General features: G+C 33.0%; 3 protein-coding genes across 3 annotated transcripts; 2 read left to right on the forward strand and 1 right to left on the reverse strand.

The window, feature by feature from the left end:
• Positions 1–2,906: 2,906 nt before the first annotated feature.
• Positions 2,907–5,810, forward strand: LOC132759720 (alpha-protein kinase vwkA-like). Its single transcript, XM_060751539.1, has 2 exons — positions 2,907–3,637; positions 4,451–5,810. Exons 1-2 carry the CDS (start codon positions 3,065–3,067, stop codon positions 4,739–4,741), a joined length of 864 nt encoding a protein of 287 aa, XP_060607522.1. The 5' UTR covers positions 2,907–3,064; the 3' UTR covers positions 4,742–5,810.
• A 132-nt stretch (positions 5,811–5,942) lies between these two features.
• On the forward strand, positions 5,943–8,705 carry LOC132759721 (alpha-protein kinase vwkA-like). Its single transcript, XM_060751540.1, has 2 exons — positions 5,943–6,948; positions 7,686–8,705. Exons 1-2 carry the CDS (start codon positions 6,715–6,717, stop codon positions 7,974–7,976), a joined length of 525 nt encoding a protein of 174 aa, XP_060607523.1. The 5' UTR covers positions 5,943–6,714; the 3' UTR covers positions 7,977–8,705.
• A 3,642-nt stretch (positions 8,706–12,347) lies between these two features.
• Positions 12,348–17,575, reverse strand: LOC132759718 (putative uncharacterized protein DDB_G0277255). Its single transcript, XM_060751537.1, has 2 exons — positions 17,420–17,575; positions 12,348–14,593 (listed from the first exon to the last, which is right to left on the reverse strand). Exon 2 carries the CDS (start codon positions 14,581–14,583, stop codon positions 12,859–12,861), a length of 1,725 nt encoding a protein of 574 aa, XP_060607520.1. The 5' UTR covers positions 14,584–14,593; positions 17,420–17,575; the 3' UTR covers positions 12,348–12,858.
• Positions 17,576–19,138: the final 1,563 nt, after the last annotated feature.

Raw genomic sequence — 19,138 nt, forward strand, 5'->3', positions numbered from 1 at the left:
AGGAAATGTTTTCTCAAGATATTACAATCTTCTTCGGCATTTGTGTATGTGAAAAAAGGGAGTTTAAAATCCTGTTTAAACAGTGTCATGAAATAGTTATCACAACTTTCAAAAAGACTCCGCGTGAGTTACGTCATGGAGAACATATCAGAATATCAGGGCTTTAAATATTGTATCCAGACTGATGTACCGTTCAATGAAGGTTTGGACTTGTGTGAAAATGTCATTTCATAAGCTCAATTCTATTTTCCTGAATAAATGAACATTGACTCATAAGTGAAAAGAGTTTATTAAAATACGACTTTCTATTCAGGTCTATGTTTTATTTATCAAGTATGTAAAAATAATTGCAGAATGATATGTAAGGATTATTTCTACAAATATCATTCCTGTACAGATAATTAATTGATTCCAAACAAGTATTGCTGGAGTGGGAATATACTACGGAGGAATTTGACGCGCTTTGTTTGCTGTAGTGGTTTGTAGGGGGAGTGTGAAAACAAAGACGTTCTGTATAATATATATTGTACTTGTAAACGGTTTAACAATTTCAGGCAAACCCTTGAAGTTTACGGAGGCCTTTACCGCTATAGATGGTGCAGTTAAAATGTCAATGTTTGCATTAAAATCGATCATCAAAAAAAACTAACGCTTCTTTAATACAGTATGAATAACAAAGACCATTCATCATGTTAAAGAATGTATTTCGCTGCTGAATGTTTGCTGAAAGGCAGATAAACAAGGTAGACCCCAATATCTAATTGTATACCAAATATGCGATCACTATCAAAATCGAAATTAGTATATCGCTTATGCCATATTGTTGAAACACCCACCATCTTTTCTCACATTATTTTTAACACGTTCGATATAAAGTAAATAATCTGGAGAAACGAAACCCATAAAATGCTGTGTTCACATACGTATATTTGTTTCCTTTATCCATTTAAAAGTCAGCCTTGCAATTTATTAAATTATTGCATAACTATGTTGTATTTATTACTTTAATCACCATCACAGTTTCTATTGTCTAAAAGTAAATTTTTCGAAGAAACATTCTAATGAAATTTTGCCATGTAACGTCCCATGCAATTGTGAGGGTCCTGTTTTGTTTTAGCAGGTAAACGGTGTGAATTGCGAAGTGTCCTACGCCACTCCGTCTGTTTGTTATAATCCGATTGACGGAGCCCCTTATTGCCCTTGTCTTGTTTCAACAACACCAATGACCGCTCATGTCATGTCATCAGTGGCAACCACGCCTCCATCAACTTAAAATTGTCATTCACTAAGGACAAGCCTTGCTTTGTCGTTAGCCATGAAATCAGTTTCTGTAGAATCGTGTCACGGTCTTGACATAAATTGAAAGTCTGTATTCCTCTGACACGCGGCACCTTTCACCAATTTAAGAAGCTCGGAACGTGTATTGAGAAAAAATACAAATAAAATCGCTTTACTCGTCCGCTTTGTATAAGCCAGAAGTCCTACTTATTTTAAAGTCATACGTCTCATCATCCATACCCGATAGAAGGGGAAACAACAGTGGTAGTACCGGTATTGTTTACCCTATAACTGTAACATGAAAGGTCAATGAAGGAGACTGAAATCCGTTCCCGCTTGATTGTCTGACACTACACATTTTTTCGGAACATTGCTTGACAATTATCCAGTATCATCAGTTTTTCTTTGCGCATGCGTAATCCGGTGGACCAAATGAGCAGGCAACAACAGACGTTGCGCTTTACATATTTTTATCATTACATTTAAATGATTTTCAAGAAACAAACGATGTAACGGATATTGTTCGATTTACACTGCAATTGCATGAAAAAGATCTTCAAATTCAGCAATAAGTTCTGTCAAAGATTGAATTATATTTCCAGTCGCAGTCAATGTTTATAAGGACACTTTATTTGTAAGTTGTGTATTACCAAAGGTATATATACTTAAAACATGTGTCTTGTTAATGTATTTCACCTGCTCTTTGTTTGAAGCTTCTTGTTTTTATCATGTATATTTTTCGTCTCAGTATTCCAATATAGATATTTAATTATTACAGATACATTTTCATTTTTTCTTCGGCAAAGAGACTGACATGCTTGCTACACGCTGTATGCGACTTTTGCCGCCCTAATCCTGCTTTTCAAGGCAAATCCGTCACGCATATGTAAAATATCTTCATTATGAAAAATGTTTTTCTATTGCTCATTGTTAAGAAACAAATAATAACATTCAGGTAACAAATTAAACAAGCAAAATGATTGTTTGTAAACAAAAATTGTTTTCATATCTATAAAAATGTAACCCTACCCCAAAATTTGCCTAAATGTTCTTAAAAGTATATTGGTTGATCGTGCTAAATATAAAATACTTTTTACCGTGTAGTTTTTATTTTATAAAACTTTGAAAATATCTGGTATCATATTTGCTATTAAATTTGGCATTATTTAGCAAATAAGCCTATAATAATTATATAATTAAAATCAAACACTTTTTTTCTTCCATAAGTGATCTGACAGATACATAAATAATGTTATAAGGAAAAAAAAACAGAAAAAAGTTGCCCCTTCTGAGGTTTGAACCCACGCCCCTGAATTTCAGTTGCAGTTGAATTGCAGTTGACTCTTTAAAGTGGAGGTAATGCATTACCCATGGTCTACCTTAACGCCATGCACGTACATGTACATGTATTATGAAAAATTTAAAATACAGGTTGTTAAGCATTATCTATTTAGTCCATGGTTCGATAATCAAGAAGTTCGGAATGTCACAAATTTATTTGTCTCGTAATTTTAAATGTTTTAAGGATCGTGATATTCTATTACAATGTTATTGTAACAGCAAAAATGATCATGTGCTGTTTCTATTTTAAAAAAATCACCATGCAATAACGAAAGCGACAAATCGATTTCGAAACTTAATTATTCACTGAATAACCTTGTGATTCACATTAAAAGATTTAGTTTGTTTAACTTCCTGTTTGTATTTTTATCTAATGATAGGTGTTTACTGAAACACAGGCGACACATTCAGAAGTTTAGTCTTGATTTTTTATTCAATTGTCAAGATGGGGTCTTCAATCTCTCATGAAACCTATGAATCTATCAATGAGGATTTTTATGATGGAAAAAAGTATTATGCAAAATTTACGGAGGATTATTTTGCTGAGGGTGCCTGTCGTTATGCCTTCATGGGTACTTTGTATGGAAAAGGACCACGAAACAAGACCAAATGCGTTACAAAAGTGTTCAAGGATGAGGCAGCGAGTAAATTGAAGAACTGGGTACCGGAGATAGCTGCAAGTAAGCGAGCGTTCAGGTATGCGCAGCATTTTCAAGAGAATTACTTCCCGAGAATAAGCGGATCAGCTTCTGAAATTGAATTTCTGATACCACTTCTCGCACAAATGAAGAATATATCAGGCATAAATCTCCTCTGGTTTATAGAAGCATTTAAAGATGAACGATATGTTAAAAAACGAAGCATGGTCGCAATAGAACCGTTCATTGAGGGTTCTTATGAGAAGTTCAACTCCAATGGCGGATATGAGAAACAAGGTGGTCTTCATAGTATAGTAAATACGTTTAGTCATTGGACATGGCATGTTAGTGGACACAAATACATGGTCTGTGACCTGCAGGTAAGTTCATATTTGATTACAAAACAGAGGTCCGAATTGTTTAATAAGATTCACAATAAGGGAAAACAAGAAATATCTTTTCATCAAAGATAATCAGCATATATTCAGAATACATGTCTCAAATAGCCAATTATGAAATGAATAACTTTTTACTGTCCTAATTTTTAGATGTAATAAACTTTAAGGTTATATGAATATATAGTTTATATATTTTTATATATACAATGGTAACATGTATATTTATAAATACATATTTATATAACCATAAAGTTTATTTCATCTATGGTAATTAAAGCGATGATGTCACAATAAAGTTATATTCAAATTGAATATATATCAGGTCAATTTGCACGAAGAAAACGCAACGACTGCTGTGTTGTAGTGATGAGCATACTGGACGGGAATCAGAGGCCAGTTGTTCGAGTCCCGGCTTTTAGCGTTCATTTTCGAGTTTTTTTTTGTTTTTTTTTTGTTTTTTTGCAAAAATACTTTTATACGTTTGTGGTTGAGCATAATTTATGGTTTCTCAATGTAGGGTAAAAAATATAACGATTGTGAATTATCATTTTTTATAATCTTATAGCTTCCAACATTATTGAATTGTTTTTATTTAAACTAAATTGTATTCCTGAAACAGACCGGCCGTTATTTGATACATGTACCATTTATTGCAAGTTAATTCATATGTGAATAAAATGATAAAGTCTGTTTCAGCCAACATATAATATTTTTCGGAAGTTCAACGCGTAAAATACTTTTGTCTGTATGTATAAAATATTGAAAGTTATCCTTACATTTATCATCTTTTTGTAGGGCGTGAAATCGGGAAGAAAATACATTCTTACAGATCCAGCTATTCACTCAGCAGGCAGGGAGTTCGGAGCCACAGATCTTGGTGCTTTTGGGATGGAAAGAGTTCTTGGAAATCACACATGCAACAATTTTTGCGAGCAACTTGGTCTTGGAAACCCGTACACGGGGATACCTGTTGCATCAGGACCTAGGTCAACAACTTATAGTTTCCAAGTGACGGAAGAAGACATGATGAGAGCCGACCAAAGAAGGGCCTCTCTGTATCCATATTTACCAGCTATATTCGAATAAGGGATGCTTACAAACTTACGATACAAAAATATGAACTCAATAGAAAAAAACACTTCAAAGATATTGTAGTATATCATTATATAAATAATAATCTTATCGATTTTCAGTGCAAAACAAAGGTTGCTCTAACATGTATAAGTAGTTATTACGTGTACTATGTTTAAATTCTATGTAAGTGGTCTGCTGAGATTAGATGATATTATTAAACCGAAGTTTACTTTGAATATCAAAAAAGAAACCATATCTTTACAGATAACGAAAATTGTAATGAGAAAAATGCTTCTAAAATGTATGACAATTAATCGTAGGTTTCTACATGCATTTTACGCATTGTAAAATGTACTTGTATAAACTCTGCTGCACCAACTTATTTATTTTCTGCTTTAACTTTTGTAATAAAAATAAAATAAATACACCATAAATTACTTTCTAAAAAAAAAAAAAAACACGTAAAAATATCCATTTCTGTTATCTAAAATTTGAAATCTTTTCAAAAGAGAAAGTTTTTTGGGGGTCATTTTGTATCTTAATGAGTTAAAATTGGGATACGTTATAATCTGTGGTAGGCATGAAGAGGGTCTACAATAAGTTTCGAAGTCATTCCGTGTAACCTTAAGAAAATCACATTTGTTTTTGCCAGCTAGTTTTTCTTGAATATCTTATACTAGTATTTTGCATTACATTACAAACAGATAAACAAGATAATGTTGGTTTAATGCATGTTATTGTTATTTTTAAACCTTGACAAGGACTATGATATGTTTAAAGCGCAAGGCTATTATAATTTATCTATAAAAATGTAACCCTACCCCACCCACTTTTAACACTTATTTGATTATTTCCCTATATAAAAAGCCTTATACAAAATATCCCTAAAATTTAGCACAATAAGGGGCTGTTTTCAAAGTTTGCCTAAATGTTCTTAAAAGGATATTAGTTCATCGTGCTAAATATAAAATACTTTTACCGTGTAGTTTTTATTTTATAAAACTTTGAAAATATCTGGAATCATATTTGCTATTTAATTTGGCATTATTTAGCAAATAAACTTATGATAATTATATAATTAAAATCAAACACTTTTTTCTTCTTCCATAAATGATCTGACGGATACATAAATACATTTGTAATCTTATAAGGAAAAAAACAGAAAAAAATTGCCCCTTCTGAGGTTTGAACCCCCCCCCCCCCCTGAGTTTCGGTTGCAGTTGAATTGCAGTTGACTCTTCAAACTGGAGGTAATGCATTACCCATGGTCTACCTTAACGCCGTGCACGTACATGTATTATGAAAATTTAAATACAAGCTGATTGTTATGCATTATCTATTCAGTCCATGATTCGATAATCAAGAAGTTCGGAATGTCACAAATTTATTTGTCTCGTAATTTTAAAAGTTTTAAGGATCGTGATATTCTATTACAATGTTATTGTAACAGCAAAAATGATCATGTGCTGTTTCTATTTAAAAAAATCACCATGCAATAATGAAAGCGACAAATCGATTTCGAAACTTAATTATTCACGGAATTACCTTATGATTCACATTAAAAAATTTAGTTTGTTTAACTTCCTGTTTGTATTTTTATCTAATAATTGGTGTTTACTGAAATAGAGGCGACAAGATGTCAAGATGTCAATTGTCAAGATGGGATCTTCAATCTCTCATGAAACCTATGAATCTATCAAGATCAACAAAAGTATTATGCAAAATTTACAGAAAACTATTTTGCAGATGCTGCCTGTCGTTATGCCTTCATGGGTACTTTCTATGAAAATGGACCACGAAACAAGTCCAAATGCGTTACAAAAGTGTTCAAGGATGAGGCAGCGAGTAAATTGTAGAACTGGGTACCGGAGATAACTGCAAGTAAGCGAGCGTTCAAGTATGCGCAGCATTTTCAAGAGAAATACTTCCCGAGAATAAGCGGATCAGCTTCTGAAATTGAATTTCTCATACCACTTCTCGCACAAATGAAGAATATATCAGGCATAAATCTCCTCTGGTTTATAGAAGCATTTAAAGATGAACGATATGTTAAAAAACGAAGCATGGTCGCAATAGAACCTTTCATTGAGGGTTCTTATGAGAAGTTCAACTCCAATGGCGGATATGAGAAACAAGGTGGTCTTCATAGTATAGTAAATACGTTTAGTCATTGGACATGGCATGTTAGTGGACACAAATATATGGTCTGTGACCTGCAGGTAAGTTCATATTTGATTACAAAACAGAGGTCCGAATTGTTTAATAAGATTCACAATAAGGGAAAACAAAAAATATCTTTTCATTAAAGATAATCAGCATAAATTCAGAATACAATTGTCTCAAATAGCCAATTATGAAATGAATAATTTTTTACTGTCCTAATTTTTAGATGTAATAAACTTTGAGGTTATATGAATATATATTTCATATATTTTTATATATACATGCATATTTATAAATACATATTTATGCAACCATAAAGTTTATTTAATCTATGGTAATTAAAGCGATGATGTCACAATAAAGATAAATTCAAATTAAATATATGTTAGGTCAATTTGCAAGAAGAAAACGCAACGACTGCTGTGTTGTACTGATGACCATACTGGACGGGAACCAGAGGCCAGTTGTTCGAGTCCCGGCTTTTAGCGTTCTTTTTCGAGTTTTTTTTTTTTTTTGTTTTTTTTTTGTTTTTTTTTTGCAAAAATACTTATAGCTTCCAACATTATTGAATTGTTTTATATAAACTAAATTTTATTCCTGAAACAGACCGGCCGTTATTTTATACATGTACCATATATTACAAGTTAATTCATATATGAATAAAATGATAAAGTCAGCCTCACCTAACATATAATATTTTTCGGATGTTCAACTTGTAAAATACTTTTGTCGGTGTGTCATGAATATGTCTAGACTATTGAAAGATATCCTGACATTTATCATCTTTTTGTAGGGCTTGAAATCGGGAAGAAAATATATCCTTACAGATCCAGCTGTTCACTCAGCAGGCAGGGAGTTCGGAGCCACAGATCTTGGTGCTCTGGGGATGGAAAGGGTTCTTGGAAATCACACATGCAACAATTTTTGCGAGCAGCTGCGTCTTGGAAACCCGTACACGGGGATACCTGTTGCACCAGGACCTAGGCAAACAACTTATAGTTTCCAAGTGACGGAAGAACAATTGATGAGAGCAAACCAGACAAGGGCATCCCTGTATCCATATTTACCAGCTATATTCGAATAAAGGATGCTAACAAACTTACGATACAAAAAATATGAACTCAATAGAAAAAAACACTTCAAAGATATTGTCGTGTATCATTATATAAATAATAATCTTATCGATTGTCAGTGCAAAACAAAAGTTGCTCTAACATGTATAAGTAGTTATTACGTGTACTATGTTTAAATTCTATGTAAGTGGTCTGCTGAGATTAGATAATATTATTAAACCGAAGTTTACTTTGAATATCAAAATAGAAACCATATATTTACAGATAACAAAAATTGTAATGAAAAAATTCTTCTAAAAATTTATTTGAATGTATGGCAATTAATCGTAAGTTTCTACATGTACATGCATTTTACGCATTGTAAAATGTACTTATATTAACTCTGCTGTACTAACTGATTTGTTTTCTGCTTTAACTATTGTAATGAAAATAAAATAAATACACCATAAATAACTTTCTCAAAAAAAAAACAAAAAAAAACAACATCGATTTCTGTTATCTAAAACTTGAAATATTTTCCTAAGAGAATGTTTTTTTGGGGGTAATTTTGTATCTCAATGAGTTGAACTTGTGATACGTTATTAGCTGTGGTTGGGCATGAAGAGGGTATACAATAAGTTTTGCAGTCATTCCGTGTAACCTTAAGAAAATCACGTTGGTTTTTGCCAGCTAGTTTATGTTGAATATATTATACTAGTATTTTGTATCACATTACAAACAGATAAACAAGATAATATTGGTTCAATGCACGTTATTGTTAATTTTAAACCTTGACAAGGACTATGATATGTTTATAGCGCACGACTATTATAATTTATCCAAACCCAATGAACAGCATAATAATCCCTGCTTGAAATATAATAAGACACAGAAGAAAAAAAATACAAAAGATATGCATATATTTAGGATATAAATAATAGTGAAGAAGAGGAATTGTTTATTTCCAAATCCACACATGAACAACAACAGTCTGTTTAGGCTAAAAAGCCATTGGCATGATATGAAATGTAACTATATAACATCTAAGTACAGTACAGTACCAGTACAGTACTAGTACCAGTAACAGTACTAGTTCTTATACCAGTACCAGTACTTGTCCTTGTACCAGTACCAGGAACAGTACTAGTTCTTGTACCAGTACAAGTACAGTACCAGTACAGTAAAGGAATGTACCAGTACAGTACTTGTACAGTACAGTACAAGTAAATACAATACCAATACAGAAAAGTTCAGTACCAGCACCAGTACAGCACCGGTACAGTGCCAGTGCAGTACAGTACAGTATAATATAATACAGTACAATACCAATATAATACCAATACAATACAATGACGAACATTGATGAAATAAAATGGTCCACTATCAATATATTGTAACATACATACATGTATATTATCAGAAGTATTTCTTTAATTATTTTGGGTCATGGCTTCGTTATGTGTTATCGTTAATACAAATCAATTTTAGTAATTGTCTACTTATGTTATTACAATATGCTTATGTATAGATATTAATTTTATAATGATTAGTTATGCTAACCTTATACATGTGAACATTTGTAATATAATGAAGAAAAATACCTTGTATCGACAGCGAAATTACAAAACCATAATTGCTACTACCATAAGAGTTCGTTATATCAGATATAGGTATCATGTCAGATATAGTTATGTCAGATATAGTTATGCCAGATATAGTTATGCCAGATATAGTTATGTTAGATATAGTTATGTCAGATGTCGTTATGTCCGATATAGTTATGTCAGATAAAGTTATGCCATATATAGTTATGTCAGATATAGTTATGTCAGATATAGTGATGTCCGATATAGTTATGTCAGATATAGTTATGTCAGATATAGTGATGTCCGATATAGTGATGTCCGATATAGTTATGTCAGATATAGTGATGTCAGATATAGTGATGTCCGATATAGTTATGTCAGATATAGTGATGTCCGATATAGTGATGTCCGATATAGTTATGTCAAATATAGTGATGTCCGATATAGTGATGTCCGATATAGTTATGTCAGATATAGTGATGTCACATATAGTGATGTCACATATAGTTATGTCAGATATAGTTATGCCAGATATAGTTATGTCAGATATAGTTATGTCACATATAGTCATGTCACATATAATCATGTCACATATAGTCATGTCAGATAGAATTATGTCAGACATGAACACACATACAAACATGACAGATTACCTTGTATCCAAGACGATTGAGTTAACATTACATGCTTCTATAATATAACACAATAAGAGAAATAACCAAGAGAATTAATGTGTAAACATTAATCAAGAGTTGTTTACCTTTAGTTTTTGATAAATACGTGACATCAGGCGTATTGGAAAAATACACTTACGTAAAACCACAATAAGTACATGTTATTGAAATTGATTTTGATTTAAGCTGTTTCTACTTAACATTTGATTATTATGTCCTTTTCAGTTTAGTTATTTAACTTCTATGGTTTTCCGTTTAATTTGTTGGTTTAATGTTTATTTTCTATGTTCTGTGTCTATTCTGCTCTGAAATATTTGCTGTTTTCTTTTTCGTTTTTGTCCTGATATGTTGTGGTATTCCTTTAGTTCTCCTGTTATTAGTTGTTCTATCTTGTTGTATCGATGATGTCCTTGAATCTTGTTACATTCTGTATGTACTGGTACGTTTTTGTATGCCTTTTGCTGTCTGTTCCGTTACGTCTTTTTCCTCTTTTTCCTTTAGGTTTTTTGTATTGAATTCTGACCCGTTTCTGTATCTTTTTTTTTTAACCAATTAGTATCTGTATATGTTTAGTCTCAAGAGTTCTATATTCTGGTTTTGTCAGTCTCAGAGTCATTTCATTCTTTTAGTGGAGTAGCGGGGGATCGAACTCACGACCCCTTGAGTGGTAGGTAGACAGTGTTACCACTGCACCATAGCGCCGCTCTGAATTATATCTTGTTTTAGAAAGTCCTATATATTTTATTATATATTATTACTTCAATGGCTAACAAAAAGGTATTGCAATTATATGTTAACACCTTTACTTAGGTAGCCAACCCATGTGACTTTTTATATATTGTCAAAGAGAATATAACTCGATTTAAGTAATATTTCATAGAAAAACTTTGCTATTACTTTAGGGGCGTCCGTGGCCGAGTGGTTAAGGTCGTTGAATTCAAAACACTTGGCCCTCACCGCTGTGGATTCGAATCCCGGCAGGGACTTCGGATTCTTTCATGAGGAAGCTATCCAGCTAGCTTACGGAACGTCGGTGATTCTACTCAGGTGCCCGTTCGTGCCTGAAATAATGCATGGAAGGGCACCGGAGGTCTTCATCCACCAGTAAAGCTGGAGCGTCGCCAAATGACCTATACTGTGTCGGTGTGACGTAAAACCCAATCAAACAAACAAAACAGCTGTTACTTTAAGTATAACCTGGAAAAATTAGTGGATGGTATCCGGAATTCTTAGATATATCAGATGGTGTGATAATCTTTAAGTTGTTGGTTTGAAACATCAATAATCTTTCCATCGATATAATATACATATACTTCATGGTTAAATTGAGTTGTTGCCACTTATAAAAAATATGCCCCTCGTATTACGACGTGATGTTATTTGCGTTATAAAAACAACTGACCGAACAAATAACAAATACAAGTTCTATCTTCCATTGCATAAAATGCATGAGCAAGTTTGCACACTTATAGAGACCTGTACCTTAGACAAAACAAAAGTATGTATAACTGAATTCAAAGCTCATTGTTAGGTCAGTTCCATGTAAGGTCAGTTATTAAGAGCTTTATGAATGAACTTGTTAATTAAAAGCGGGAGCCTTCAATTAAAAATTTGGATTAAGAGGCATATTTTTTTCTGTGCACGGATACAGTCAAAATTGCTAGATATACACGTTCGCATTTTCAAATGTAGTTTTCAAAAGGAACACTTTACATGTCTGGAATTTTTGCAACGAATGTCCTTCATATTGGCAAAATGTTTTTCTCCCTTCAAAACTATAATTTCAAAGAGTAACCTTCAAACTGGAACTATGTGCTTAAAGTGACATTATGTCCATCCAAGGGTATATAGTGAGTGCACGGGTGGAGATCAAAATAAGTTTTTATTTTGTCATAATTCCTTTTAATGTAATAATTAAGTTTGCATTAACAATAAATAACGCACAGATCCAAACCAAATTCTAATATCCATTACAATTTTTACCTATATAACTCTTAGTTTAAAAAAAAAGAGTGGGGCAGTCATTTTAAATCAAGTCAATCTTTTGAATTCAGCTTAACTTTACTATGAAAATATGAGCATAATGTCACTTTAAACTTCGGAAATATTGTAAAGGAAGATATACAATCAGCGTACAATTACATAATGTCAATATTTATTTAAAAAACACTTAACATCCATATAAATAATATTATATAATGATCCCACTTTTATCATATACTCATATAAATACACAATGCATACATTTAATTCACTTACTCTATAAATACAAATTGAAGTCACGTAATCACAAAACACGTAGTAAATATCAGTTTCATTCATTTAAATTATATATTTAAAGGAACCTTACTGAGGTTTAAAAGTCTATTAACATAAAATTGTAATTTCTTACATAGATCGACTCGGGCACTTTAAACTGAAAGACATGCAAAAACATACTCGGTAACTGAGCGAAAATTGTTTAAAATGTTATAGGAGCTAATGCCACCTTGTCTTGGTTTCCTGTCCCATTAAGATCACGTGGTTTTTCATACGTTTTAATATTCAAAGAAAAAGAAACACATAACATTGGGTACACAACATATTGCCTAGAAGACATCACATACAAATGAACAAATAAGAAATAATAAACAAAAAACAGCATAATTTCTGACTTAAACAGCTAAATTACTGTTTTGTGGAAAATTACTGTTTTGTGGTAAGTCACTGTTTTGTTGTAAGTTACTGTTCTGTGGTAAGTTACTGTTCTGTGGTAAGTTACTGTTCTGTGGTAAGTAACTGTTTTGTGGTAAGTTACTGTTCTGTGGTAAGTTACTGTTCTGTGGTAAGTTACTGTTCTGTGGTAAGTCATTGTTCTGTGGTAAGTTACTGTTTTGTGGTAAGTTACTGTTCTGTGGTAAGTTACTGTTCTGTGGTAAGTCATTGTTCTGTGGTAAGTTACTGTTTTGTGGTAAGTAACTGTTCTGTGGTAAGTTACTGTTCTGTGGTAAGTCATTGTTCTGTGGTAAGTTACTGTTTTGTGGTAAGTTACTGTTCTGTGGTAAGTTACTGTTCTGTGGTAAGTTACTGTTCTGTGGTAAGTCATTGTTCTGTGGTAAGTTACTGTTTTGTGGTAAGTTACTGTTCTGTGGTAAGTTACTGTTCTGTGGTAAGTTACTGTTCTGTGGTAAGTCACTGTTCTGTGGTAAGTTACTGTTCTGTGGTATGTTAATGTTATTTACTTGTTTTTCTGCAGCTTTTACAGTTGTGTTTGAAAGCAAGCTTGACGCAAATTTTCTTAGTTTCTGTGCATGAAATGCATACTTGTCTAACAATTTCGCCTTTGTTTCGTCTTTGATTTCTAAACCTGTTTTATCCGCTTTCAAAAACAGGTCACTTGCAATTTTTACGAGATCTTGAGATTCTATGGTAAACAATTGTTCTAGTTTTGTATTATTTAGCACTGTTTTCTCTTGATTTGCTATACTAGCGTTCCTGTCTCTTAATAAATCCTTAGCAAGGTTTAAAACATTCTGCGTTTTTGCCGAAAAAGATTCGACAAATTTTGTCATGTTTCCACCCAGACTTGCGTCATTTTGTTGACTGGTATCTAAGAACTTTGTTCCGGCTTTAGCTAGAGTATCTTTCATCAATTCTTCAAGTTGTTTAGTTTGTGTGGCGAAGTCTTCCGTAAGTTTAATCTTATATTCTTCAACATTACTACTTACCAAGCCATTAGATACATCACCACCGATCTTTGATGTGTTTGGATAAGTTGTATTTGAAGACATACTTCCTACATTATGGGGTATAAATGGGTTCATACGCTGTGAAGATTTGAAAGTTAACGTTGTATTCGACTCAGTCGAGTTGGCAGTAATGTTTTCTTTATTTTTGGATAGAAACGGGTCCATACGCTGCATAGATTCTGTCGTAAGTGACTTGTTGGACTTCAAGTTTATTGTATTATCTTGTGTCATGTTTTGATCTATTTCGTTCAGAGAACTTTTTGCAAGATGATATCTGTCTAATAAGGGATTGGTTATGTCCCCTTCACCAGATTTTCCTCCATTGTTATCACTTATCTTACCATTTGTTTCAGTGTCCTCGTCGTCAATAATTATCCCCTTTTCTTCTTCATTGCGGTAAATGTCAGGACGAAGGTTAAACGGTCTTTCAAGTTTTGATGTTTGCTGCCTTATTTCACCCTGAACAAGCATTTTCTGTGATAACCTGTTACTATTAAAAGATTCGAACTTCGTATTGTCGCTCTCTGGCTTGAAGGACCTGTACACGATGTAGATTACCAGCACAGCAGCTAGAACGCCTATAAATTGCTTCCGGCGAGCCATTCCTCGACGACGAGGTCGGTTGTTGTCCCCACGTCCATTCTTGTACATGTTTAAAGTCCTAAAATAAAAAAAAATGCAAACATTATCAAATGCGTATTAACGAAATTAAAGGGACATTATGCTCATTATTGTATTGTCATGTTGAGCTGAATTGACTTCATATTTCAAAAGATTGACTGTTACTGGAATATGTTGACGATAAAATATAAATTTGCCTAATATGTAAAAAGCCTTTCCCAACCGTTTTATAAATTGAATGTTACATGTAAAATTCCGAAGGATATTTACAGGAATTTCATTGGACCCCGTAGGTATTTTGTCGTTCGTGCGAAGTAAATGATAAAAAATAAGGGGAATAATGACAAAACATAATACTTATTTAGACTTTCACCTGTCTATTCGCTATATACCCTTGGACTGGCACAATGTCACTTTAAAGCTGCATGCCTCCAGATGAGTCAAAATATTTCAAGAAATCAAACTTGAGAAAAATGTATTGAGAATTTATGAAAAGTAAAAAAAAATTGAATACATAAGTAATAATTTCCATGTTTTTTGTGATAAATGGCCGATTTTTTACCATATTTTTACTGCGTTAGTAACGCAGTAAGGGCATTTTTTTGCATATGTTGATCTCTTTTTAGCAATTTACGTGGATTTTTGTAAGTGCCGTTTGCAATGTGTATACTATTTGCTTTGTTTACTTCACAATATTTTACTTTTTAATACGTTTTCAAAAAATTAATGAACATTAGCTGGAATCTGGAGGCGTGCTGCTTTAATGAAACAGGCTTGCAGATTTCCGCAACCCTTTAAATATCTTGTATCTAAATGTGTCTAATGTCACTGTGTTAATTCCCGTGTATGTAAGAAAGGAAAGGTTCGACTAGTCAGTGGGCCACTCATACTTCAATATCGCGTTTCTTTATTATTAGATTTATATGTGAAGGTGAGCAGATAATTATAAACCATATCGTATACAGGTAAAACATTCAACTCATTTTTATGTAAATCTGCCAACGTTAAAACACCTTGTGGTAAGGGAAAGTATAAACTTATGAAAATGTTATTTGAACACTGTTCAAAATTGTTGACAACCTATAAGTTTATAACTGTGATATCATTTAAAATTTGGCTTTTTCAGAGTCACTGAAAATTAACCCTTACCACTTTAAATATCATAAATGGACTTGTCAATCTTTAAACATGGAATAAACAATTCGATCATCATTTAACAGTGCAGACCATGATCAAATCTCAGAAGGAACAGATTTCCCGGCTGATCTTGGTCTGCACTGGTCTGTTGCCGCCATTATAACACAACGCATTTATAAGCGTAAAAGGAAAAAAAACGTTTATGACACAAATAAAGCATGGCTTATTATTACATGTGTACTTCGCACATATGACTTTACAAGCAAAATAACATAAAAAGTAAAAATGGGGGCAAAACTCTACAAACAACTTAAACTATACAAATGAGCTTGAAATATGTGGTGATATAAACGAAACGATGTGACACGTAGGTCGCGGTGGGACTTTAATCTATCCATCTATGAATAATTTAATGTGAATTTTTAATATCCATAAAACCCGCATATCGATTCATGTGTAAACTAATGAAAATTTCTATTGATGTTTTACCCCACATATTATATAAAGTCAACATATCTGGTGTATTGCTCTGTACTTCAAGCTATATGTAGTATTATACATGAGCCGCGTCACGACATAACCAACGTAATGCGTTTGCGACCAGCATGGATCCAGACCAGCCTGCACATCTGCGCAGTCCGATCAGGATCCATGCTGTTCGCTTACAAACCCTATTACAAGTAGAGATACTGATAGCGAACAGCATGGATCCTTATCAGACTGCGCGGAGGCACAGGCTGGTCTGGATCCATGCTGGTCGCAAACCCACTATGTTGGTTTTGTCATGATGCGGCACATATGGCGTATGAACATCGACAGTACATCGGCACTGACCAGAGGGTATAGTTACTCGTTACTGCTAAACAATAGGTCAGTGTTCTTACTACTGTAGAATAAAAATAAGATAGCCTCCTGAAAATTTTGAAAAAGCATTAAATTTGAAAAGTACAAATCATGCTTTTTTGTATAATTTATAATATTTGACATGCTCCCTTTAAAAAATATCATGTTAAATATGCTGACAGTAAAACATGTAATATTCATTATGCTCTCAGTAAATAATGTAATATTCAGTATGGTCCCTGTAGAATATATGATATTCAACATGCTCCAAGTAGAATATTCCCAGTAGAATATATATAATATCCAATATATCTAGTATATAATATATTATACGCAATATGATCTCACTAGAATATATCATTCTCTGTAATTATGCTTACAGTAGAACAAATTATATTCAATATATCCCTTTAAGTATTTATCATAATTGACATGCTCTACCGGTATATTCAATATGCCCCTGTTAGTAATTATTATCTTTGACATATTCAATATCATTCGCAGTCCCCACCCACCTCCAATGTATTAATATTAATGTAAATTGACTGAAGATCAAATTTTTTTACCAGGTGTATATCATTACATATCACCTGCATCATTACAGGGTATGTACTCCGTGTGTACCTCTCTGATTTAACATGTCATAAAACTAAAAATTTAGCATTATATCAGAGATAGTTGCAATCAGATTGACTTGTACAGGAAAGTAAATCTTTTGTTTTGGTATCACGGATAAACAAACATATACATGTATACATGTGACTCATTATGATTTTACAAATTCAGACAACAGTATCCAATAGTTTCCGTATAGTTCATAGTTTAACAAAAATATCGACCATGTATCGATGTAGTATGTAACAAAATAAAGCAATATTTGACTTACTGTGGATGAATAAATCACCAAATCCTTCCTGTATATATAATATACGTAGTTATAGACAAAATACATAAACACGTGTCGGGTAGACTTAATACCTGTCAAATCACGTCTTTGGATATTGGATTATCGCGTATTGTAAATACACACATTTAAAATGCATGGTTGAATATTTCATGGACTGCTGATCACGGCAATTTGTATGTCAAACAATACCGCGACATAAAAGCTTTAATGATATTCGTACGACCTCTGGTGTAATGGTAATATAAACGATACGATTTAATTAGTATAAAGTACAGAACCATGAATAAGGACCAAAACATGACTGTGCTGGTGACTTTTAATTGATATCGTGCGCACGAGATACTATATATCATCGCCACGAATTACTAAGTTTACGGAGAGTTTCTAAAAAAGCTTTTCAAGTTTCCTTCTCAATCCCTACAATTTAATATTTGTCAATTATCATGTAAATGAAATGTTTAAAAATAAAATATTGTTTAAACTAAGTCGTGGGAACGAGATAATTATGTGGTGCGCACGAGATACTATGTCGTGGCCACGAGTTACTAAGTCGTGCGTCCGAGATAAATTAAGGAATGTTAATGTGTCAAAAAGGCCAGCTGAAGGTGTCAGTTCTTATGCTGAATGAGGAGCAAAATGATAAATGCATCCAACCATCACAGTCATTTTACCTTCGCTTCTTTAAAATATTACCAAGTATGGAAACTTTTCTTGATCTGCCAGCTGATATCACTTACAAAAGATCTATACTGCAGTCATCACTTGAAAAATCTTGGTAAAAATTAAGATTTTATTAATAAGGACCTCTATGTAAAATCTAATGAATATTTAGTAGTACACCATATAAATATTTATTTTTAAAACACCTAGCTAAGACTTGAGGTAAAACATATTTTAATGGTAAAACTCTGAAACTTTATAAATAATCTAACTTGGTTGGAACATTTTTTATCAGTGTGTTTGGACTATTTACGTTGTTACATTTCAAAACAAACAGGTTATTATTGGCGTTTTTTTTCTGAAAATATCAGACAATTAATCAAGGCAGGCATTTCTGCAGAACAATATGTGACATTATGCAATTTACTCTGACATCACATCAGAGCCGCAGAATTTAGATTCTTGCATAGCAGACTGGCGTTTCCGTGTGTTTTACCCATGCGGGAAATTTCATCTGGCATGGGGGTTCCAGATGAGTTGGAATGGGGAAAAAATGCGTTGGCCACTCGATTCAGATTTTCAAACCGTCAAATCTGCACATTTATGAGACAATATAGAGATAAATCTGCAGTGCAGGCTCTGAAGAAATATATGACTAGATACCGGATCCTGTTCCTTACAAGCAAAGCACAAAAACACCTTTTAGAAACTAAACTATTTGTAGTATTGACCTGAATTAAAATCACCTACCTCTCTTCCCATAAGTTATCCTCCATCTTGAAAATTCTATACTGCAACCGGAAAACGCGATACTTTAACACGTTCCCTACGGTGAGGTAGAGATATGCTAAACAAAACCTTTTCTAGTAATCAAAAAAAAAAAAACAACAAAAAAAAAACAACTGTTAAGGCCATTGTAAGGTAGCCTTATGAGAAATATTGATTATTAGTGCTTTGAGTTAATGTCCCCAGATCTGTGATCTCTCCCAGATCTAAACAAACACAGGGCAAGTGCCCTGCCCTTACAAAACTGGCTAA

The sequence above is a fragment of the Ruditapes philippinarum genome, unplaced genomic scaffold (assembly GCF_026571515.1).
Source record: "Ruditapes philippinarum isolate M1 unplaced genomic scaffold, ASM2657151v2 ctg4918_1_1_1_1, whole genome shotgun sequence".
NCBI lineage: Eukaryota > Metazoa > Mollusca > Bivalvia > Venerida > Veneridae > Ruditapes > Ruditapes philippinarum.